Genomic DNA, 25790 nt, shown 5'->3' on the forward strand with positions numbered 1-25790 from the left:
TATCAAAAGTGGGCAATCAGCATCATAATCACGGGATGAACGCAGGATGAAATTTCATATACAGTATATAAATAAGAGAGGCCGTCTGACATTCTAACATCTTTGTATTTATTGCTACAGGAAACTGCATCGAAGAAGCCGGTAAACAGTATGTTTTTATTCAGTTTTAGTTCTCATTGTATCAAGTTGGGTGTGTTTTGTACTTTTAAAAGCATTAATTATACTAAGTTTTCAGTTCATGCCTCCAAAGATGGCTTATTAAACAGTTGAGTAACTGTATTTGCATTAATTCAGATTAAAAGGTTTCTTACAGGCTACAGGACATGGCAGATAGATGTTCAGTAGAGAGAGGGGGAGTAAATCTCTAATAGCAGGTCTGGGATATGATGCATCTGCAGAAGCGGTGGAAATGTTTGAACACGCTGCAGGAGCAGTAACTCTGTGGGTGTCGGAGTGTGTAACCTGTAGCATTTAGCAGCCGTGATTAGCATTACTGTTAGTTTATCGTCTGAACACAGGTCACCGTCTTCACATTTAGCAGGCAGAAATGTTGTTAATTTCTTCCCCTAAGTGCTTTTTTGGGGGGTTAGCATATCATTTGTGGAAAGAAATGTGTGATCTAAATGGATTTATAGTGATCAGTATATAAATATATGCAGGATCTATCTGCTTTAAAGGTAATCTACAGGATGTTAAAATTAATTATAAAATAAACTGAGAGCGAGTGTCAGTCAGAAACCTTGCTGCTGCATTCTGTACTGATTGCGGACATATTTTGCTGAATCATTAAGATAGGTAAATATAAGTTGAAATAATCAAGGTGGGAGGAGATGAAGCCATGTTGCTATGTTCCTTTTTTTTTTTTTACAACACCGATAAAATATTGGCAGTATTTCTGAGTTGAAGAAAGCTATACGGAACAAGGTTCAATTTGTCCATTGATGTTTATGGATCGAAAACAAAAGAGAGATCTCAGGACCAATTTCAAAACTCAAGTCTTGCCAGAATTCAACTGTATGAAGTTAGAAGTCATCTGTCTTTAATTGCAGCAAAGCAATATCACTTTAAAACAAAAAATATGGTCCCCTTCAACTATTTCCAACAGTTTTTTTGGCAACCACCTTTATAAATACTTTAAAGCTGCACTAAACAAAATCCTTGAGGAGGGGTGATTTCAGAACAGCCAGATTGAATGTACGAAATTCTCTGAGCCATGTTGACGTTGTGATGAATAACCGAATAGTTTTGACTTGAGCTTCTGACTTTACGATACACGTGCAGACATGACAAGTTAAACACAGTAATATGAGACCTGCAGCATATTTGGTTTTAGTTAAAAGATGAGCAGCAGCCTTATTTACATAAAGTGAAGTCAAGCCTCAGGCTAAATCAAGTAAATAATGCATTGCAGTTGTCGTGACAACACAAAAGCACAAATCATTATTTGTCTTAAAAATGTTAGAGCAGGTCAGATAATAATGATGAAAGGAAAAACTTAATTGAACTTTTAGCCATGTATCCTGCACAACATTGGATACATTACCCAGCTTCTACATTGAATTCTTCATATTAGTGTAACAGCAAAGTGTCTAGATAATGCACTGGGCCAATAATAAGAAATTTACTTTGGGCAGAGTTCAGTTGAAAGAAATTTACTACAACAAGTCAATCAAGAACATACCAGGAACATTTTTACTGCTGTTTTTGTCTTTTTTGTGGCATTAACCTGCACAAACTTAAAGGTGACATATCATGTACAGTTCCAGGTTTATATTCTGGAATATTTTGCTTGATTTACTGTTCAAAAAACTCCTTATTTATCTTATATTGGCCCTTTACGCAGACCCTCAGTTCAGCCACTGTCTGAAACAGGCCGTTTTAGCTCCTGTATCTTTAAGGCCCCCCTCCCGATGAGCCCACTCTGTTCTGACTGGCCAGCTCCCAGAAGCTTTAGCTGGCTCCAGAGGCTACGCAAACAAACAATAGTAGTAGGACTATTTAAATTTAAGGAATTTAAACTTCTCAAATACATTCCTACATGTTCGGGACAAAATCCGAAATTTGTGAGTGTACAAAGTGAACAACCTTAGCAACAACCTTAGCAACAAAGGCTACAGAATGGATGGCCATTTGTCAGCATGTGTGAACAATCTGATGTCAGTTCGATGGGGAATTAGAGGTAACTTTGAAAACGGAGCATTCAGAGCAGGCTGAAGTCTGAGCTTTTTACTTTCAAGGACCATTTTTACATACATTCACCTCAAGGTTTGGAAATTTGACCATGTTTAACATAAACATCTGATATCATAACAGTATATAAATGACAGAAAATCACAAAAAGCATGATATGTCCACTTTAACAGCTTTCAACTGTGAGACATGGTTGAAACCTCTGGAAAAACCCCAGTAAACAGACCTAAGATTTTTTTTACTTTTTTGTCAAACTGTTTCCAAGATCAACAACAGCAGTGTGAAATGAACTTTCACGCTCGATTTGATGAATGACTCTTGAAATTAGACATTTTCCTTTAGAGCAGCTGCTGATGCTGACATTGGTAAGCTTGAAATGGGGAACTGAGCTAAAAGCAGTACTACTACAAAACATATTTACAACAGTGTTAGGTCAGAGAAATTCAGAAACACAATCTCTGATGCACAGTGAGTTAACTAGGTCCTGTCTTTACAGTTTCACAACAGTTTCCACAAGCCAACAGGAATCACACTGATGAGAAAACCATAAAGCAAGACATGGAGAGTATCCATTAAAGGTTGGAGTGAAGGCGTCCTGTGTTATAGAGTAATTTACACTTGCACAAACATTTTAACCCCAGGGTGACTGTGCGGCGTGTGACCTCAGTTTCACTGTCATTCTAGTGAGTGGTTCCTCTGTAAGAGCCAAATGGACGACTGCTGGGAATATTGCAGGCTTGTACCCAGACAGGCAATTTTCCCTACGGTGGGATAATGGCAGTAAGTGGGGGGGTGGTGGTAAGATTTAGTCATATACAGTACACCTACCTGTAAGGTGGTTATTTTATTCTGCTGCCACCATCCAATATATCGCCTCATTGGTGTTGATTACAGACAACTCGTGGTTTCAGGGTTTTGCCATCTCACCTCCTACAACCTGATTTAAAGGTAGTTGGGTTTTTTTTCTCCAGTGTAATTTTTTCTCTCTCTTATTGTGTTATTTTACCGCTATATAGGGGGGAAAAGCCAGTTATTTTCTTGGTAAAGCATTTGCAGAACTGCTATGAAATGAAATACATTTTAGTGACATGGCTTGAACTAAATTTAGGGGAGAACGAAATATAAACCACAGATCATCTACAGTACTTCCATTTTCACAAGAGAGCAGCTCCTGAAAGAATAGCATGACATTAGAGATTCAAGTATTTTCCCTGGTTTGTAGCTGTTCATATTTCTACATATAGATTAAGCTCTCATCATAATAATAACAACCAAATGTAATCAAACATACACTACAGGCAAGGTAAGTTTATTTGTATCACACATTTCAACAAGAAGGCGATTCAAAAAGCTTTACATAAAACATGAAGGGCATCAAGACAACATGTAAAAGAAACAAATTATAAAAAGACATTTAAATACAAATAGAAATAGAAAGAAATAAGTTGAAATAAAATAAGACACAAAACAGGAGAATAAAAGTTACAGTGCAGCTACAGTTGTACCGGTGAGATATGAATCAAAAGCCAAGCCAATCAAGAACAGTGTATAATTGGGTGGATCAGGACAGGAAATGATTATTAGAAGAAGGGCTATCTCATATTTGAAATTATATTTATAAAAACATTATGTAGCCCCCTAAAATGGTAGTAGGTTACCTAAAGACCTATTATTGGGAATTGCAAGAAAGTTTCAGAACGACAGAGACACAGAGCGTCCCTGTAACCATAGTAACTACTGTCACTGCGTGTGCATGGTGCAAGAGGAGAGGGAGAAACTGAGATTACTCTGAGCAGCATGCATTAGAATACATTACAATAATTGTGTTTATTATAATTCACTGCTGCATGGTGCTGCTGTTGTGCTGTGCTGCTCTGTCTTGTCTGCCTGTGCGCTGTCAGTGTCCTCTTTTCGTCTGATTTACAGACTGTGATTGACAGCCAAAGCATATTGTGGCAAACGATCAGCGATAGGTTCAACTGAACCGACTCAAAGGGTGGTCCAAAAATGTGTGATTTTTTTACTACTTGTTTTTGTCAGTTGCTGAAAATAGAAAAATGATTGTTGATATAGGCTGCTTAAATATAATCACCTGATTGTGCGACTGTATGATGATAAGTTTATTTTTAAAAAGACAAAAAGTGGGGTAGAAAAACCATAACTTTGCTCCCCTTAACTGAATAATGGGGATGCATTTGCATTTCTTGGTATGTCAAAAAACATTTTTTGCGCATTTATACACTAAAATCCTTCTCTTTTTTCTCTCCTTGTGAAACATTATTAAATATTTTTAATGACTCATTTTGCATTTGTATTTATGTGTCGTAGTAGCTAGCTAAGATGCATGTTTGAATATCAGTTGTTAAAAACTTTGTTTACATTTCCAAAAGCACATGTTTGCAGTCTAATTCATTAATATTTCTTCCTCATTTTCTGCTTTGATCAACTGTCCAATGAATATTTGATATTTTTGCTTGTAAAAAAATGACTTAAATTAAGATAAATTATTAAAATTGTTGCAGATTAATTTTCTGTTGCTCTACTCCGACTACATTTCCTGTTTAATCAGGAGTGCGTCATCTTACAGAAAGTCATGGCAAACATGTCAAAGTGGTCCACAGTTTTCAGCAAAATTAACAGTGCAGATCATTGAAAATGTTCAGCTCCCTGAGTGAAAGCAAACTTTTACTCTCAGTTTACCATCAGTTATAATTTGGCAGTAGGCGAGGCTTTTTAATCATTGTTTATTTTTACATTTGTGGGACTCCCTCTTGTTCTGGCAGATGTCTTTGGCAGGGTTTGTTATGCAGCCAGACAGAAATAAGCAGGTGCAAAAAATGCAATTGGCTGTTATAGAAGGCAAGAAAGACAGTGTTGTGTCTCCTTCAGCTTGAGACCCTCAAGTAAGTGAGCTGACATCAGGTCACGCTGTACACCACCTGACACAACAAGTGGCACTCTGATGATGGCTGAGACATAACAAAGAGGCTGTGATCAGCTTAATCTCCAGGATGCACTAAAACACCTTTGATTTATTGTGGTGATGAACTTTGGTAAACTCTAAAGATGTTAAGAATTGTTATTAATGTTTTTTCAATGTCGTATCTCAATCCCTTGAAGTAAGTTTCAAATTGAAAGTCAGCAAAATGCAGAAGTGTAGCCCCTGGCTGTACACTTGCGCTATTATCCAACATGGCTGTCTTCTTTCACAGTTGGATCTTTTTCCCATGAGACCTGCAGGCCCTGCGTCAATCACAAAAATTATTCAAATAGCTTTGACCTCAGTGTTTTTCAGTGAGAATTCTTTTTATAGCAGGCGGAGCAGCACAGATAGGCGGGGAGTGAGAGTAGGAGGGAGGGAGTAAAGATGTGGATAGAATGAGCTTTCTGTCGCTGCCTCAGTCTGTTCTCTAACGCGGTGAAATTCATACATCCTTCAGTCTGTCAGAGGGGGAGCCACAGTCTCTTTCCTCACAGAGAGAGTTAATGGTCACAGCACCTGGATCACTTCTCTCTGCCAGAAATGGCAAAATAACAAAAAGCAGTAGTCAGGGGTAGATGAATATCTAGAGGTAAAGCATAGTCATTCATTTCTGGGGGGAAAAGATTGACTTATTGTTTCATGCTTTAGCCTGCAGCACATTTTTCTTCTTTCAGTTTCATATTCTTTGTCTAGTCGTTTGTTCTTCTGTTTGGTACATACAATTCAACTGAAAGTCGTTCTTACATTGTTAGGTTAACATACTGCTCCTCAAATGGATATCAAGTTCCTTGGTTACTCTTAATTTCTACTGTATAACAATTAATTTAAATTTACATAAATTTCATACTGTTTATATTTTTTTGCCAAAGGTCAATAAAAGGTTTTAGAATATCTTTGGGTTTTTTCAGAGAGTGAAGGGAAGAAATCTGCTTGGGCTTTGGGAAATTATAATGGTCATGTTTCACTCTTTTCTGACATTTCATAGACTAAACAAGTAATCTATCAATCAAGAAAATAATTGGCAGATTCATTGACAATGGAATTACTCCTTAGTTGTAGCCCCAATAATGAGCATCTCCAACAGCCAGTTTATATTGGCAGTTTACAATATACAGTATATTCCTTTAGTATCCCTGCAAGTCAAGGCCTTGGTTTATATGTTAAATACATTTTCAATTAGATTATTATACAGAGCCCAGACTGTCCAAACTCATACTGTTGGAAGAATCTGCACATACGTATATACAGTATATATGGTTAAAACCAACCAATATACCTCAAATAAGACCTCTTAAGATAACAAGCATATGTTTATGAATCTGATGATTAGATATAATCACATTTATGCAAAATTTGGATTAAGGTTTATTTTCTCAACCACATTTTACAGTTACTCTGCACTTTTCACCTTATTTTGAATAAAAAGTTGGGAGAGCAGTACAGACAATTCAAGAGTTTCTGCTAAATATTTGTATATCATTGCACATTACTGTTTAACAATTAAACAATGTTTAGTACATTATTGTTTATCTATTATATTTATATATATTTAAGATTTTTGTAAAATTTAAAAAAATATTGACATCTCTCAATTATCAATATCAAATATTTTTTTTTTATTAAAAAGTATCCAAGCAGTCTCTTCCCCAAAGAAGACATTATAGAACATTTATTGTTCATCCCCAAGCCAGAGAACCACAATAGACTGAACTCGGGCCGTTGCCAAACACACATCAGTCAAGTGTTGGAATCCAGCATGATGGATTAACACACAGATCTTATTCTGTAGGCAGCGTATTAAACAAGATGAAGAGCAGACGAGCTGCAACTAACAATAAGTTTTATTATAGATGAATCTACTTTTCTGATGAATGGTTTGCTACATAAAATGTCAAAAATAATTACATTATAATATTTTATAATGCCTTAAATGTAATATCACATTATAATAATGATAAATTCTCATGTCAGATTAATGGAAGTGATGCCATAAAATTGTTGATCAACAGTCAAAAAACCCCAAAGGTATTAAACCTGGAAGCAGGAAATGTGTGGTATTCTTGCCAGATAAACTACTTGAACAATTAATCGACTATCCAAATTGATTGCTTTGTTGATCGACCAACAAGTCCATTGACAACCACAAGCCTGCTAACATGCTTAACCAAGATGGTAAATATTATCTGTTAAACATGAGCATGTTAACATTTCCATTGTGAGCATATCATATAGGCCTAGTCTAATTCTCTATAATTTCAATTTCATAGAACTGCTATTAGGCTAAATACATATTTTGTGTAGGCTCATTCTTTTACTGGATGTGGATATTAAGCATTTTAATAATGCTTATTTTTCAAAACACATTGTAGTTTTGACGATATAAACTTTACCTCCAATTAAACTGAAGTTGTCAAACTGTAGCAGCTGAGCGTGGTGTAGGTTAATTTCCTTGGTCACATTACCTGCTCAACTCCCAGGTTACCCCAAACAACTATAGTAAAAACTATACCTGCAGTCATGTCTCCCCTCAAATATTTTGTTACAGAGGTGGTTTGGTCTGGATGTGTATTTTCAGCAGCACAGATGCTACTGAATGATCATAGAAATATAAGAATATCATAGAAATACTACAGACAGCACTGTGTCTCTATGATCCTCTTGCTCTTTCGTGACTACATGTTGCTACTTGTCACTTTGATCATGAAGGTAACACTACTCTATGAGTATATAGGCTACAATATAGTATAGAATTGAGTATTTATAGTATATAGTTTATAGAATATTATAGATCCAAGGTGAAATTGACAGAAGGGTGGGGCTGAGAGAAAAAGGCGCAATTACAAATCCATCTGCTACTTCAGCACCAGGGACAGCGCCATGGATTTATCAATACACAGCACAGTTAGGCTACTAATATTTCAGAGCCATGGTCAGGGCCATAGATTCTAACTCTCACAAACCTCAGTCAGATAAAGGATCAATGAATCAGGCAGACTAGACTAACATATTAAACTAAACAACCCCTCTGCCTTTCCAATCTCTCTGCCACAAGGGGATGGGAGGTTAACAAGGGGGATGCATTTTGGTCAATTTGCCTATTGTCACCTACTGATTGTGAAAATGTTAGCATGGTGATCTTTAGCTCAAAGCAGTGCTATGCGTAAAGCTCACAGAGCTGCTAGCGTGGCTATAGACTCGGACTCATGTTTCGAGTTAAGTTGGCTGCCAGACAGAAATTTCCATCAATTATCTATCAAAACGAAGAATTTTCATTCTGTATGTTGCTGAAACATTAATGATTTACAGAGCATTTCTGTCTTCAAGTGCGCTGTTTCCTATTTATTAAAAAAATTGCATTTTCCATGTCTCTTGGTAACTTATTATTTCTTCTTTCATAATTATTACTTATTTATTTTTGAAAGAAAGAGAAAGAGGAAAAAACTGTTGAACTGCATCACATCACACACAATAAATTCCAGTAAGTTTCAATGTCAGTACTTCATTTTCCGTGGTATTCTTTCATACCTTGAATTTTATTTCTTCTGACTCTGGGATTTGTGGAACACATGTAAGTAAGGACACATTGATACTGGGATTTCATGTTTCAGCACTGAAAAAAAAGCTTCTCAAGACTAATCCAATGCAAGGCTCAAATACCAACATTTCTCAAGATCAGAACACAACTGTGTTTCAATATTGTTGGTAAGTTCGATGTGATGTTCAGTGTTTGTGTGTCGTGACAGCTGGAGGTCGAACTGTCATTTTCTAGAGAAAGGATATCACAATGACAACACTTATGTACTTTTACATGAGTTTGCCTTTGTTGCACAAACTATTAGCACGTGGTAAGTATTGTGTTGAAATGCTTGGTATATTTTCAGAACAGCTCGCTCTACTTTTCTGACTGTGAAGTTTTTAGCGTATGCTTGTGAAGCTCATTTCTGTCCTCACTGGCATTAAGTGAAATAAAATAGATGATGGAAATTAGCTTTTTATTTTTTTTAAGTTATTATTTATTGCACAACATCAAATTTTACAATCAAGACAAGCAAAGACTGACAACCAAATAATATACTCAGGAAAAACAAACACAGATGCAAGCCTAAAAAATTAAACAATAAAATTAAATAAATACTGAACGTAAAAAGGAGAACATGTTTCTTCATCATTAAATATTAAATGGTGGACATTTTTAGAAAAGCAGAGACTGGAAACGGTCATTAATCAATTTTCTGTTTCTTTTACCAACATTTTTAGCGAAGAAATGCGGCAGTGAAATCTGATGATCACGAGAAGGACCGTTGCAAAATGACATGGCAACAAACTGTTTAGTTACAAAGTGCTGGTATGTGATTGGTCTTTAGTGAGGTGTGCATTTTTTTGTTTTGTTTTTTTTCCCATTGACTTCCATTAACTTTGTTCCATTAATGAAATTCACACTCATACTGGGAAATGATTTACATACATTATATTTATTCATGATGTGTTTGTTTAGTCTCATGCAAAGCAATTAGTAAAATGGTAATTGATCAAGTGTCCAGCCAACCACACAACGAGCAGAGACATGCAAACTGGATTTGTTTATTGTACGTACATCAGTGCTTTTAAAGATGGAGTTTCAAAGTTTAGCTGCTTTTTGTGACTCAGACCTACTCAGACCTAACATGAAATTGAACTTTAAAAAAAACCCAAGGCACTGTTGTTTTGTATTCTTGTGTTGAACTGAAACAATGAAAGCTATCAGAGGAATAAAGAGTGTATGTTTGCTCCAAGTGAAGACATTCATCCTGTGACTACAGGTTTGTTAGCAGCAGGATAGGTGATGCTCAGTGTGTCTGCTTGCAGTTTCAGAGACGTGATTCAACAACAGTAGCTATTAGTTACATACCTGGTAGTCAATTTATGGATTGATCCAAGTCTACAATAATAGCATCGTCTTACAGTATATTTACTGTTATCTAAGGTTACTGTTTCCATGGTGATTGAGAATTTGCAGTAGTCGATAACAATAATTTGTAATCACTGATGTTCCTGTCTTGTGATCTTCTCTTGCATCCAGCAACAGACATCATTTGTTTTTTATATTAAGAACACAGAATTTTAGACAAAAGAGGTTTTAAAAAAAGCATCAGGAAGACAACTTGTCTCTGACACCGCTTACATTGTTTATGCACTTAAGAGGCCCTGCAATTGAATCTCCCTCTTGCTACAAATAAACCAATAAATAAAACATCCTCATCTCAAAAGAAAAAAAATGAACTTTAACATATTTGGTATAATCCTTTTCAGTAATTAGCTTACCTGAGACACTATTTTAAAATAAAACACCATCTGTGCCACAATTTATACATTCATCCATTACATCAAAATACTTATCCACAACATAATCTACATCAACTGAAACACAGTAAAAGTAGCAATACCACAGTGTAAAAAAACTTGTTCACATAAAAGTCTAGAATTTTAAGTACATAAGTATTATTTGCATATAGTTAAATTTTAATCCTAAACATTTTCATAAGATAAACATTGTTTTTATATTATTCATGGATGGCATTTTCTTAACAACAGTCAATCATTGTTTTTAGATTCTAAGATGTAATTACATCTCTATACATTAGTGTCCATCGTTAGTAGCTGAGTTAGTTTGACTAACAGGAGGGATTCACTGGAAACTATGCATGTACAATATGTAATCCAGCTTTTTTTAATTGAAATCAGCCTCCATTTATTCTGTTCACTCTCTTACAGTCATATAAGCTACAGTATATTCAGTTTATGCTCACACAAACAGAACATTTCCTACTGCTGCTGTTTCACATTAAAAGCGCTGAAATGGTGAAACACTGGATGGCTTTTACTGTGAAGCTCTGACTGTGACTGTTCATCAAAAAAGCATCTACTAAACAACAGGCTGAAGGAGTAGCCACAGTGAGTTGTTGGAGAGCTGTAGACTACTCAGAAAGAAATCAGATACTTTATTGATTGACTTTATTAAAAACATCTGAATAAACAGATACACCAGTTTGTCGTCTTCTGTGTTATTTCTGCCAAAACAGCAGCTCAGTGTTTGCTGTAGTATTAAACTACACTTGCTCATCCCACGAGTAACCATGGGTGTTGCCAAATCAACCTAAAAACACAAGAAATGCCCAGTCAGTGTTGCATTATATTTTAAAGGTCCAGTGTGCAGAATTTAGTGGCATATAATGGAAAATGGAATACATAGGTATATACATAATTATGAATACAATCATAAGTATATTTCCATTAGTGTATAATAACCTGAAAATAAGAATCGTGTTTTTGTTACCTTAGAATGAGCCCTTGATATCTACACAGGGAGCGGGTCCTCTTCCACGGAGGCCGCCATGTTGAACCGCCATGTTTCTACAGTAGGCCAGAATGGTCAAACCAAACACTGGCTCAAGAGAGGGCCTTTCACATTTTTCAGGAGTTTTGTGGCCACCATAGGTTCTCCTACACAATTGGAGGGGGAGGGAGTGGTGGTGGTGTAGTGGAGTAGAAGTATAAAGTAACATAAAATGGAAATACTGAAGTAAAGTACATCTACCTTATTTTTTTACTTACTTACTCTATTTATTTTTACTTGAGTAAATGTACTTAGTTACAGTCAACACATGGCTGTACTCAAATATCTGTCATGAATATCCAACCTTATGGTACAAAAAGCTCTTGACCTGCTTAATGACTCATTAAAATCAACTAATATATTAAACATGACCAGCTATTAGGCAATTACTTCACACATCAATTATAAAATATTGCTATAAAAATCTGAAAATTAGACATCAGTCTAATCTCATCAGTGCTGTGGGTACGTGTGGTGAGTATGACATATCTGTAATCTGTAGATCTTAAATTAGTGTTGTATTAAAACACACACCCACACATCAAACTGACATCACATCCTGCATGCCAGGTATAATAGCAGCAGTACATAAAACACTTAAAAGGTCAAGGATAAACCTTTTAGAAATGCACTGTACTTTAAAGAATACATTTCACTAAAGAATGTGTTCACTTTTACGCTTACATGAACACCACAGTACCACGCACCAGTGTGGAATGAAGTCGTGAGTAACATTTTCTTACCCCTGCTCACCTCCTGTTTCATAGTAAACTGTTTTATTCAGTAAAGCTCTTATGGCAACAGAGTAGAAACAAAGTACTCAAAAGATCAAATGTCATGACATCCTCCGTCAGCAGGGACAGTAATTCGCATTAACTGATGTCAAAAGTGAGGGACATTCAAATTCAAGATATGGCATCATTTCATATTAGATTAATACAGCATATAATTTTAGACATGGTTAAATGTTGCTTGCGCTATTTAGTTTCCAAGGTAACAAGAAGGGTATATTTAGAGTGCACTAAACTGAGACAGAAGAAAAAAGTGTTAATAATCTTGATGGAGCAATTACAATTAGTCAAAGTCAAATAGTAAAGATCAAAACACCTCATCTGCTTACAGCTGAAGGTGAGAGAATGCTCAAGAACAACCACCCAGCTCATTCAGCACCACTTCTGACACTTGCGTCATTCAGTATTTAGTGGCATTACTGATTCATACGGTACAGTAGAGGTTTCACTTGAGCTACTCATCAAGGGAGGTTCAGGGGAAATACAGACTTCGTTTTTTTTGTGCTACTTTCTAGGTGATTTTGCAGCAATAACAACTTGATGCTCTGTCAAACATGAGCAGGTCAAGAAAATTAAATATATCACAAATCTTTACTTTAGGTTTGCTTTTTTTCTTATAAACTTCTGATTAAAGAATTCAGAAAAGTGTGTACAATCACACTTCTTATTCTTTAAACTCATTGCCTACCATCATTACAGTGCTTTATCAAACCAAAGGTATTTAAAATGTAGCACTGGAGTGAAAAATTGGCTTCAAAATACAAAAAGGCAACCAATACAAAGGAAACCAACTGGTCATATACTTGTATTTTTATTTGGGTATAAAAAGTTTTCATCACAATTATATTTTTAGGTAAAACCTCAAACTTAAACCAGCTGTCATACAATTTTGTGTTCATAGTTGTGGCTCTCACTTGAGTTTGGGCAGGGTCTTCAGTGCTGAGGCAAGTTGAGAGATTTCTTCTGGAAACCAAAGTTAAAGTAATAAACTGTAAACATAATCAACTTCTTCTAATTAGTTCATTAGGTTTACTTATTTCATGATTTAAAATGTAGTTCTTTAAAACATGGAAGTTCATTCTTGACCTTTGGAAACAGTACATGTACCAAAACAATCTAGTATCAAAGGCCTACTTACTAGCTTTCAACCCCAACTTGTGGTCTATATTAAATGAATAGAGCTGAGTCAGCTGTCATCAAGTGACCTAAATATGCAAATTTCTCTCTGAGTCAGCTCCACTCGCTGAATGACTGCTATGAAATGCAGTTGAAAGCTCTGAAAGCTAGTAAGTGGAACTTTGAGTTTTTCTTTTTTTTTTGCTTTGTTTTTATTCTCCATTTTGTCCAAATTGTAACGTCCAGTTTTCTATGCACTGCAGTCCTCGTCACTGCAGACAGACACGTGCTACATCTGTGACATATGGTGTCACCAGCCGCTTTTGCCAGTAATGAGCTTCAATGGGAGAGCGCTCCATTTAGCAGGCTGATGTTTTCACTCCCAGAGCCGACCCACTGGCAGTGCTCCAACCAGTAGAAATCACCAGTACAGTGTTTGATGAAGACAACCCTCACTGGCTTCCCACCAGCAAACGCGGCCAACTGTGCTCATTGCAACACAAGACCAAGCTGAAGGTGCCGCTACCAGGAATTGAACCCTGGGTATCCGCAGAGGCGGGCTTTAAATTAGAAACTGTAAAAAACGTCATTTTTAGTGTAGCTGAGTACACACACACACACACACACACACATACACAAGAAAACTAACAATTACAGAAAAAAACAAACAACATAGTAGCATCCGCCGCAAGCAAATTACTGCATAAATGCAGATATAACTTTTGCTTCACTTGCATCAAGTATTCAGTGTAAACAGTTGTTCTTAAATAAGTCCAAATTTTCTGATAAGACACAAAATCCTTGGTGTGACGTAATTAACGTCTGAGTGCTGCCCTGAGCTTTGCGGAGCGTCCTCGAGGGTTCTCTTGTACATCTTCCTTCTCTGGCTTGATCACTTTTCTTTGCACAGGAAGCCAATAAACACTTGCTCTTTTTTCCACCAGTTTTTGCTTCCCGTTGCCTTGTTTCTTCGGGCTGAAGTGATACTGATCTAGATTAGATAAGTCGTCTCCCTGGAGGAAACGTTTGACCAGTCTGTCTTCTAGTGAATGAAAGGTAATTACGCAGAGACGTCCTCCAGGTCTCAGTGTTGCCTGGGCAGCACGCAGACCTGCGTGTAGTTCGTTCAGCTCATCATTCACAAAGATGCGCAGAGCTTGGAAAGTCTTAGTGGCCACATGTGCAGATCGGTGGAGACGGTCCTTACGTGCATAGACAACAGCTGCAGGGAACGATCCTAGAGACAAAGAAATACTTTGTGAGTGGATCTGGACTCAAGTTTAAAGCATTGCATTTTATTATCTTTATTATTTTTATTTGCAAATAGAAAGAGTAAAATTACATAAATAAAAATACAAAAAAGCTATTTATTTATTATTTATTCATTTTTAATAACTTCAATATAGGAATAAAAATAAATTAAAAGTCTTGGATTGAACATTTGAGATTCAAGATTAGGTGTCTACAGCCATGCAAGATAACGTTTGCCATGTTCATGTTGGCTTAGCAAGACACTGTGCTAAAATTAGCTAATTAGCGCTTAACAAAAAGTACAGCGGAGGTTAATGGGAAAGTCATTAGTATAGCAAGTATTTGGCCGTAACAAAAAGAAACCGATCTGAAATTTTGACCTGTTGGTGGTACAAGAGGAAAAGTCAGAGGATCACCAAAGTCAATAGGTTTCATCTTTTGGGGACCATGAATGTCAGTACAAAATTTCATGGCAATCCATCCAACAATTACAGAGATATTTCAGTCTGGACCAAGGTGGTGGGCCAATGTACTGACAGATACTGCCATCACTACAGCACTGAACTTAAACCAATCACTCCTTGGATAACAATGACAACTTAATCCAAGGTTTAGCAGAATAATAACATCAACATTCAGTCTGGCGAATGGATTTTACACACACAAAAAATAAGTATGGCAATGTAATATATGCAGTCCTGCAGTCCAATGCATTGAAAAGTGTACAGACTGATGTACTGAGACGACAAAACAACTGCTGAACAAGCTCATGGGCCAAGAGGGTCAACACTTCAGGTCAAGCCTCTCCAGTCTACGTCCATATAAGAGATGAGGCGCTACTTTGAGGTCAGCAACATACACGTGTTGGACAGACAAGACAGATCATTTGAAAGGAGGAGCAAAGGAGTCAAACTGGAACAACCACCCATAAACGAAGAGGGAGCCTGCTACACCACTTATCAGCTACCACGCCATCATTTCATACCTTGATCCATGTGACTCTGAAGACTCTCATGTGACCTAATGACTCATACATGACCTCAACAACCCCACAGGTGATATCAATGTGTGAATAACAGGAAAGAGGTTGAAACGCCTGGAATTCTCCACTAGTCAGGAGAACTGAAGAAACCTCTTAAATGAAAACATTTTCAATAATTAAATAAATCCAGTTGCATTTGACTTTATAGACACAGTAGGTCTGTTTATATTATTTATTCAAGAGGAGTTAAATTAAGTTCAAAGGAAATAAAAAAAGATATAGGCATAGCACAAAAAAGACATAGAAATATATACAAGTCACTGTAAGCAGTGCAGAGAGAGAGAGCTGCAGGTCCATCAGAGCCTCCGTGCAGAGCAGATGGAGGGTGGAGATGGTGTTGATATGGCTGATGTGTCACTAAAACACGGAGGTAAAAGCAGCCAAATGCCTCTCATGATCTCTCAGTTCATGAATGCCAAGTTCAAGTTAAATCTTATTGAGCACAAAACAACTCCCCATGGCTCGATTACTGTTAAAAAAATACCAAAATGAAATATTAATATTATGTTTTTTTGTAGTTATTGCTCTCTGACTGCTGCACTCAGTCTGGGCCTGCTGTCACTGATTTTCCATACTTAACTTTTCTTTTCCAGTTATTCGAGCGATCCTCCCTCACAATAAGGAGAAGGACTTGCCTCACTGCAGACATGCAGAGAACACTTCAGATGCCAGGAAAACTGCATTTACAGGCTTGTGCACCTGTTTGATAAATAACACATTGGATGCAAAATGCATCTGATTTTAGCCACAAACGAGTCAATAAATGTGGAAATTAGAGGTTAGGGCCAAAAATTGACTGAAAATTTGCAGCACATTTGCTGCAAAGTTGGGAAACATTAGCATGAAATTAACTGATGTGGAGAGATTGCACGGCCCAGCTTGATCAAACCATAAACACCACGCAGAAGACGAAAGAACAATTAAACAATTATATATACCTAAAGAGAAACTGCAATAAATAGAGAAGTGAGTGATGTGGCATTTCTCTCCTCCTGCACTAAACAGCCCAAGGTGTGACTCACACTGCAATCAATACAATGCCTGCACAGCAAGGACCAGCTCTGGTCTGGCCTCACCAAGCCATGTGCTCTCTCTCTAATTCATCTTTCAAAGGTCCTACAGACAGATCCATGGAGAAAAGAAGAGATTAAGATGTGTACATAAAGGAAAATCGGTTAGTTAAGAGGGAACCACAACATTGTGAATCTATTACATTGGACAAAATAAGACAATTATCAACACCATCTGCAATCATTGAACTTATTGTAGAATCTTGTTCTTGTTTGTTAATACATGCTATAAACATCAAACATAGAAACTGCAGATGTCTGTTATGTCTCATCTACAATAAGCTCAATGAGGATCTTGACTGTGTTTGATGTTCAAAACAACTTTAACAGGGCAACTGGAAACAACTTTTTTTTCCAGGTCAAAATGTTTCAGTTTGAGTGACAGAAATATTGGATTGAGGTTGCATCAGCAGAAATCAAGAATTTATCAGATTTAAGTGCCTGGTCACACCATGAAGTTGCACAGTGGAATGCATTTACAGGTACTCGTGAAATAGGCGGTGCTGGAAGCTTGATGGCTTAGTAACTACTCATGGGGATAGTTGGCGAGCTGTTGTAGCTGGCAAGTTAAATGATAATATGTTAGCTAGCCAGAAATATGCTTACACAAACCAACTACAATAGCTCACCAAGCTAGTTATTTGTATTACTAGATGATTTGTACCACTGACTCCTCTCTCACAGCTGCCTGCAAAACATTCCTCTTTTGTGAAGCTGTGGATACTACAGCAGGGCTTCCGTTCCCTCAAATATCAGCACATATGAGATGGTTTGCAGTTGGTCAACAATGCAAATTTATGTGTCACAATTCACCATACTGAATATGCCACAGCTCCATATGGATTTACTTTGCCTCTGTAAAGAGGATTCACTGATTGTTGCAATTCTATTATCATTGAAATCACTGACTTTAATTGATTTGTTAAGATATTTTACTTTTATAAATGCTGGTTTGACTTGGCCATAAGAGAACATATGAAAGTGGCTCAAATCATAATTTAATATGTGCATTTAATACATTTACGTGCCTTCAAAAACAAGAAAATTTTTCCCCAAAATAGGGCTGGTCAATTTATAGAATTAATTTGATTATTTAAAATCTGTTTTTCCACAATGCGTAAAATGTCTAAATCATTAAAATGGAGTTATAACAACACGTACAAATAAGGCTATTTTTAGTTAAAACTTCTTGAGTCACGACACATTATTGATTATTGTAACTCCAGGTGGCAAGCGGGCTTTGGTTACAAGAGTTGAAGCACTGGGAGTTGACTGAACAGACTGCCGATTCTATTTTGTTCAGTCTGTCCCTACTTTTGGCTTTATCACCCAGCTCTATTCAAATTACAAATCAACTTTCTGCTAATATCAACCTATTGAAGATATATCAGTATATCTAGAAAGCTTAGTAACAATAAAAAAGGACATTTATATTTATCAGACATTTATATAACAATTCCTCCAGGAATAATCACAAAAGAAACTGTTGATAAACTTTGTTGAACAAGGTTCTTCTGTTAACAAGTTTTTCTGACCTGCTTTTGAATTGCCAGTATTAGCAAGCACATAAATTAATGTTGAATAAATTCAACAATTTGGAGTAGCTAAAGCTGATGCCCTTTCGTTCAGCAAAGTAAACAAATTTTCATTTCATTTAAACATGGCTAAGGCTGCTCTGCTGTATTTTCACTTTGGGCTGTTGAAGCACCTTTTAGAACAAAAACAAACAGTTCTTGGCTTAAGGGTTTTTCTGTTACCATCGCCGGTGTATGCCATAGATAATGTGTCTCCATGGTGGCCTACGGTATTCTGTGTTGAAGTCACTTGCATTATTTTTGTGGCCTTCCTTTACTATATCGTAGAAACTCCTGTTCCATGCTGGGGCCAGATGCACAAAAATGTGTTATAACAACTCAACTTATAGCACCCATACTGAGAGACGCTTTACAAAGTGCCACATAATAAAGGATAAAAAAGAACATAAACACAGGGCGAGAAAGCCTTCATGGATGATTCCAATGTATTAAGCATAAAAAACTATTGAATTAAAATGACGTTTATCAATGTGATTCAATTCCATCCACCACCCCCACCTTCACACCGTTTACTCTTGCAGTACAGCAATGAACACTGGCACTGAACACAAATCATGTCCTGCAGAATCGTCCAATATCAACGGAAGTCCTCTGGACACTGCGCCAGTATTTACACCACGCTGGATAAACAGTTGAAGAACAACTGTGCCAAACATACATAAATCCCCACTAGAGACAGAAAGTGACTATACAGTAGGAGCTGTTGAAAGTCTGCAGACATAGTAAGATGTTAGAATTAATATATAAAATGTTCACAACAGGCTTTAATGACTAAATGACTCATATTTTAAATTGATGTTGCTCAAAGACAGACATATCCGGAATAAATCAGCCTGAAACTTTGTAATGTGAGCTCTATTCATCTGTCTTAATAACAAGTGATGTGAAGCAAACAAGTCCAGTGACTAAAACCATGTGTACGCACAAAGATGGAAAAACTCCTAAGTATTCTTTTTGTCAGATTTATAAAGTTGTGCGTGGGCATATTTTTGTTTTAGAAATCTCAATCATTGTAGAACTGGGTGCATGTGAACAAGCCTAATTTCCACTTTAGCCATACATAGATGTAGTCATCATTTGCTTCAGTATTTGTTAAAAAAAATAATAATGAAAATAAATATTGATCTAGACATTAATGAACTACTGAACAGTGTGTAACAGAGATACATCAACTGGAAAAAAAGAGAGTGTGAAAATGAAATGAAGAGGAGGGAAAATATGACCAAAAAGCTTTTCTTACACAATGTCTTAATACCGCTGCATCCCTAAATTAATGTGCCCCCTCCTCACATAAGCCCTCATCATTTCTCCTCAGACTGCAAAGTTTTTCTTGTCAGCAATGCTGTCACAATTGGTCACAGGTCCCCCCCCCCCCATAGAACTTTCTTAAATCAAGACCTCTTGGATTGTGTTGAATAAACATCGGCAGTGACTTGCTATGCTCTTCAAAAAAAAAAAAAAAAAAAAGATCAAACAGCTGCTCTTACTCGCACCTGTTCTCCCAGGGTGACACTGACGCACATACTGCTCTGTGCAATAACTAGTGAAACAACATCTCACTCGTTCAGCAGCTCAAATCTGGAGGCATACGACTAAAAAAAAAACAGTCAGTGCAGACAAACAATGTAATCCCGGCTTTATGCACAAGTGTGTCATGTGTGTGAGCATATGTGGGTGTTTGCATTTGTGTCAGGTGTGTTTGCATATTTGTGAGCAGAGAAATGGGGGGGGAAAAAATAGAGAGGGGTGGGGTGGGACTGTATGTGAGATACTGTTTGTTTTCAAGGCACTGGCCACCTCTGGCTCTGTCTTTGTCTCATCTTTATCTCTAAAATGAAAGGTTAGGAAGAAAGGCACCAAAAACACAGGCAGGAGAGAGGACGAGATTACAGTCCACGTAATTTTCTGTGACAAATATGTCCCACCGGGAGACAGCCTTAATAACTCCACTCGTGTTTTATTTTCCCTTACAGCCTCCAGAATGCTGCGGGGAATTAATCAGGATAGTGTCTAGCTACCTGCCACCACGCTGGCCAGCTGCTGTGTCCGGGTGATGGGGTTGACACGGCGTGCCTCCACAATGGCTGAAGCTATTTTCCTGGCGTGTCTCTCTTCCCCATATGCAGTGAGGATGGATGCAAGAGCCTGTTGATCTAAGGTATTCACAACGTCAGCAGCGCAGGGCATGTCGGGGTACCTACGCACAAAGAGAAGCCCAATTAAGCTGCTTGACGTCATGTCCTTGCTGACAGTGGCGAATCCTGACAACCCTGAGATACAGCTGAAAACCTTTATGGCTGACAGTTATGAATAGAATGATTGTGAGGGAATGAAAAATGAGAAATGCAGCTTGTAGCTCATAATGGGGTTACCTTAGCTGGTTGCTTTGCATATTATACTGACATTGTAATGTGATTTTTAGATATATTTTAGAAAACATTTAAGAATCCTTAATTTGTAATATACAGTATATGGATGCACAGAAATTTGAGCTTGGTAAATATCAAAAAGACATGCATGACTCTACTTGACATGTCTGCACAGGGTTTTTAGATTATACTGTATATTATATTATATTATATTTAATTTATTCTCTTTATATGGCTGCAAAAATATGATTATAATAGTAGAGTAATGACAACATTTGAATATTAATTATTCAAATTCCATTGTGAGAGCCCGTTTTGCATTTTTGTACACTTACTGCCGTATATTAAAATGTTACTTCAAAGTATAGCCCGACTGATAGTGAGTGAAAAAATCTGATAATAATATAACAGTCAATATTAATTTATTTAAATACACACATAACTAAAACAAAGATTTTTGATAAGGATCCAATAAATTTGGTCTCTGGTAAACAATGAAACGGTGACATTGTTTCTTAATAAACATATCATTACGTGTCATATATTGTCTTACACACGCTATGACAGAACCCAGTCCTAATTATAGTTTAAGAGCAGTTTTTTATTGTTAATTACATGATCCATGACAAAAAGGAAATGGTAACACAGTCTGCCAAGTAATGTTTCATATTCATGATTTTGTTACATAAGCCGTACAAATCAAATTCAGTGATGCTTTTATCTCAACTTAACTTCAAATATTAAATTAAATTCCTTTATTAGCATTTTAATTGTACAAGTCAACAGCACCAATAGCAACAAATCCTCATAACTCATAAAAGTGGAATTTGACGTTTTCAGTGTTTCCTGATATGTGACCCCAGTGGTTCTAGTCATGGTTAAAATTAGGGAGAGAAAGCCTTCATGGTTAAAAGAAACCATTGCTGACTATTGGTGGGGGACGGGGTATGAATGGTGTTCTCCAGTGTCAAACCCACATAAAATTTGTACACACAACCATGCAAACACTGTCTCAACAGCTAGTTTAAACAGGAGGTGTTTAAACCGCATTTTTCAGTCTTCCGTATAACCATGATACCAATAGTTCATCAATAAGGTTTGCCCGATTGCCCAGGTCAAGTAAAATGCCAAGCCGCGCTAGTAAATCTGGCAACTCCCTTGCCCAGTCAGGCAAATGGTAAAAAAAACAGTAAATAAATAATCAATCAATAAATAAAATTTCAATCTTTTTTTGGATAATTGTTGTATCATGAATTATGTTCTCTCTCCGGCACACAGCATAGCCCCCTCCCCTTGCACACATCGGAGAATATTGGCATGCGCCGTTGGCCAATCAAGAATTGAGTAGGCTAGTGGTGTGATGCGTTCCTCAAGATTATGTGAGATCTGTCAAATAGAGGAATCAGTGGAGCAGTAATTTTTCACTGCCATACTCGCGAGAATGAGAAACATTAAAAGAGGGAAATCAGGAAGCTAAGATCGGAATAAGTGACTCTAAAAAATGTCTTTGCCATCGTGTTAGGGAGTCTATTCCATTATTTTAAAGAAAATGGACTGATCAAAAGAATGTAATGTTCAGTGAAATATAGGGGAGGGGTCTTACCTTTATTTATAGGACTAGAACAGATTGCTTGTGTGGAAAACATATGTTGTTTTAGGCAGTTAAACAAACAAATTAAAAGTTTCCCATTACTACTTTATTCAACTTTATGAACAAATTGAACAGAAGAAATAAAAACACTTGTTTTCTGAATGAGTACCAATGTTTTTTGCACGTTCCCATGTTAGCTATACCCCTTACCATTAGCTGCACTTACATTACTGCTCTAATGAGTACAGAAGTAATTTCAAGGCACCAGTCACTTTGAATATCCAGGGTCTCCCAACATGATTTATTAGGAAAATTAAGTCTGCTGGTTTTTATGTCCAGTTTTGTTAATGCAGAAAAATCCCAATAATCTCTCACCTCTCTCCATCCATTCTCATATCCAAGGGCCCATCCTTGCTGAGGGCGAAGCCTCTCTCTGCCTGGTCCATCTGCATGGAGGAGCAGCCAGCATCCAACAGGACAGCATCAATGCTGCCTGGCTTAATGTTCATGTTAGACAGCAGGGCTTCAAGCTCGCTGAATCGTCCAAGCAATGGTTTCACACGGCCACTGGAGAAATTATGAGACAGAGGAATATTGCATGAAATTATACTTTGCATATCACTTTGTATGACAAAACTGGTATCAAAATACTCACCACATATAGATGGAATAAAAAAGAAATCCACTGATATCCAGTGTTTTAAGATGGCAAAAAGAACAAGGTATGAAACAAACAATAACTGCAAAGTGTGTGAGTGCAATCAACATCTCTTATCTTTGTTTCTGTTTGTTTTTTAAGTAATCAGTTGATCAGCTGAATCAATTAAATTTGAGTGCAATTAACAGGGTTGGCTAGCATTTATTAATTCTCATTTTTAACATGAAAAACAACAAATGCTAGAGAGGATAAAGGAACAATAGGATAGCACAGCCTAATAAAACAAGACAAAAAGAAAACAGTGGTGGCAATGTGTCAAACATTACATATACAGATGAGGGGTTAAATAACAAACAATTGTTACAAAAAACAATACTTCATAAAATGTGCACAACATATAAGAGAGATAAAAAAATATGGTTGTAACTGAAGACATGTTAATTATTACAATTTTGTAGTAGTAGAAAATGCCTTTTGTAAAAGTTTAAATTGTGGAGAGGAGGAGGTATTTCAAACAATCCAGGTTAAATAATACAGTAAAGGAGGAAAAAGGCTCCCTAAATGAGCTGTATTATTATAGTACGTCGGAGCTTTACGTTGTGATCAAGCTACAGAGTGGTGAGTCCAGGGAGGTTTCTTAATTTCATATGATTTGGTGAGAGTTTAACAATTTCTTCAATATGTTCTGTATAAATACATGATGATATGTATTTGAATCAGGGGGAGTAAGATGTGGCCTGATTTGACTGTAAAGATATATTTTCCGATTTTAGTTTCCTCAGTAAATGAAAAATACAAACATTCTGGGTTTTTTAAACCTTAAAAATTTCATGATTTACCAATAAATAAGGATGTACAATCAGAAGACAGCAGACAGTTATTAATACCAATATCAGCATAAAGTAGGCCAAAAAATATAAAATATAAAAATACCTATGGTAGATGAATCATTAATAATAAGGTAAGAAGTGTAGTGGACCGAATATGCTTCCCTGAGGTATGCCAATATTACAAACAGCAGGGGCAGAGGTTACATTTTTATCACCGGGGATCAGTTAAATAAATAATATTAAATAATCTTTAAAACTGAAGGGTAAAATTGGAAGGAGTGTAATTTATTTAGTAAAATCTAATTATTCACAGTATCAAATGCTTTCTGAAGAAGATGTCCATCCAATTAAATACTGAGTTTTAAGTATCTTGAACATAACTAAAAAAAATAAAAATTGGTCTGATTTTTAAAAAGATATTCAGTTTACTGCCATAGAAGACTAAAGAAATCAGAAAATATTTACATTTGAGAGCAACTGCAATCTGATCTGCTGGCCACTGAGCAGTTCCACTGGAGCACTTTGGGGGATAGGAGCTAGTCTGTGCCCTCCCTCATTATCTTAGTCATGGTAATAAGGGAGGGGCAAGCACTGCTTTTTCACTTTCTGAATGCTCTTTCTGCTCTTGAATGCAAATGGTAAGTAAAGTTCCTGCTTCCATTTATAGGAAATACTGACTATTGGTCAAAATATCAGTGTAAATTTTAAACAGACATGTTTGTGTAGAGACTAGGTGAAAAAACAATTCAATGGAAACCAACAATAGTTTGTGTAGCTTTCAGTCGACAGTCCAAAAATAAATCAGATATTTCCTTGGAAGCCAGGTAAACTGTTTTAGCTAGCCTACTGAGATCCTTCCCCGTATCTGACAGAGCAAGACTGTGTACTCAGTCACTTCCTCATGCACGAGTGGTGAGATCCTCCAGCCACATTCATGCATTTTTCATGTGACCTTTTAACATTGTGTGAACAAAGATGATGGCAGAAGAGAGCAACAGGAGTGAGCATCTATACATTAGGAGCGAAAGGTCTTCTGCAGTGTTTTCAACTCATGTGGTTGCCAGATATAAAAATAGGTCTCTGGTAAAGTTATTAAACAAAAGTAACAAAAATATTGCACTTTGATTTCTAAATGGCAACTTCTAACTTTTGTACATAAAGGACCCACAACCAAGTCAAGCTGCTCAACTTGACTACACCCTTCCCCATCCAGCAGTCAGTACAAAGTGTAATCAGTATGAGGTTAACATACATTTTTAATTAGTTTTAAACGCTGATGTAATATGTTTTAAGACCTCAACAAGGGACTCACCACAAAGGGAACTCCTGCTCGCTGTTATGACTTCTCGTGAGACTTTTCTGTGTGCTGAGATGACTCTGGGACAATTAAAACATTTTCTACTTTAGCCTTGATTGGAAGAACTGAAATACTGATGGAGTCCTGAACAGCTGGTGCTGCTGTTGGTATTCATTTCATTCATTCTCTCATTATTGGGATGCATTTTCAGTTTTCCTACTCTGAAATAAACTGTTTCGCTAAATCTAGCTGCCTGTTTATGATGAGCATTCATAAGTTTTGCCCACTAAATCATGGTTCTGTTCATACAGTATCACTTACACGTATGGTAGACAGGTTTAAATATTTGGACGAGTGGGATAACTTTAGCAAAGTGAATGAAATTACAGCTTACACTGCAAGAGGAGCAACATTAACAACCTAATGGGATAATATGCCCTAAATTTGTTGTCTTTCTGAGCTGCCTGTCCACTTCCCTGGGATCGAGTTTGCAAGTACCTCTGATGCCCAGAATAACAAAACAAGTTGACCTCAAATCAAACTAACTTGTTATCAGATAATACAACTATAGCTATTTAACTTTAGCAAAAGCAACACCGCTTGAATTTGTTTTACCTCTTGCGTTAACATAAGG

The 25790-nt window shown here is 36.7% G+C and overlaps 1 protein-coding gene across 2 annotated transcripts in view; it reads right to left on the bottom strand.

The window, feature by feature from the left end:
- Positions 1-12313: 12313 nt before the first annotated feature.
- mettl15 (methyltransferase like 15) overlaps positions 12314-25790 on the bottom strand; it is a 54332-nt gene continuing 40855 nt past the window's right edge. For both annotated transcript variants that reach the window (XM_044351250.1, XM_044351240.1), the window contains exons 4-6: positions 22747-22938; positions 20430-20608; positions 12314-14690 (exon numbers count right to left, since the gene is read on the bottom strand). In XM_044351250.1, the coding sequence (XP_044207185.1) occupies positions 14269-14690; positions 20430-20608; positions 22747-22938 (793 nt within the window). In that variant the 3' untranslated portion in view covers positions 12314-14268. The remainder of the gene's footprint in view (positions 14691-20429; positions 20609-22746; positions 22939-25790) is intronic.

This window comes from Thunnus albacares, chromosome 1 (genome assembly GCF_914725855.1).
Source record: "Thunnus albacares chromosome 1, fThuAlb1.1, whole genome shotgun sequence".
Classification (NCBI taxonomy): Eukaryota; Metazoa; Chordata; class Actinopteri; order Scombriformes; family Scombridae; genus Thunnus; species Thunnus albacares.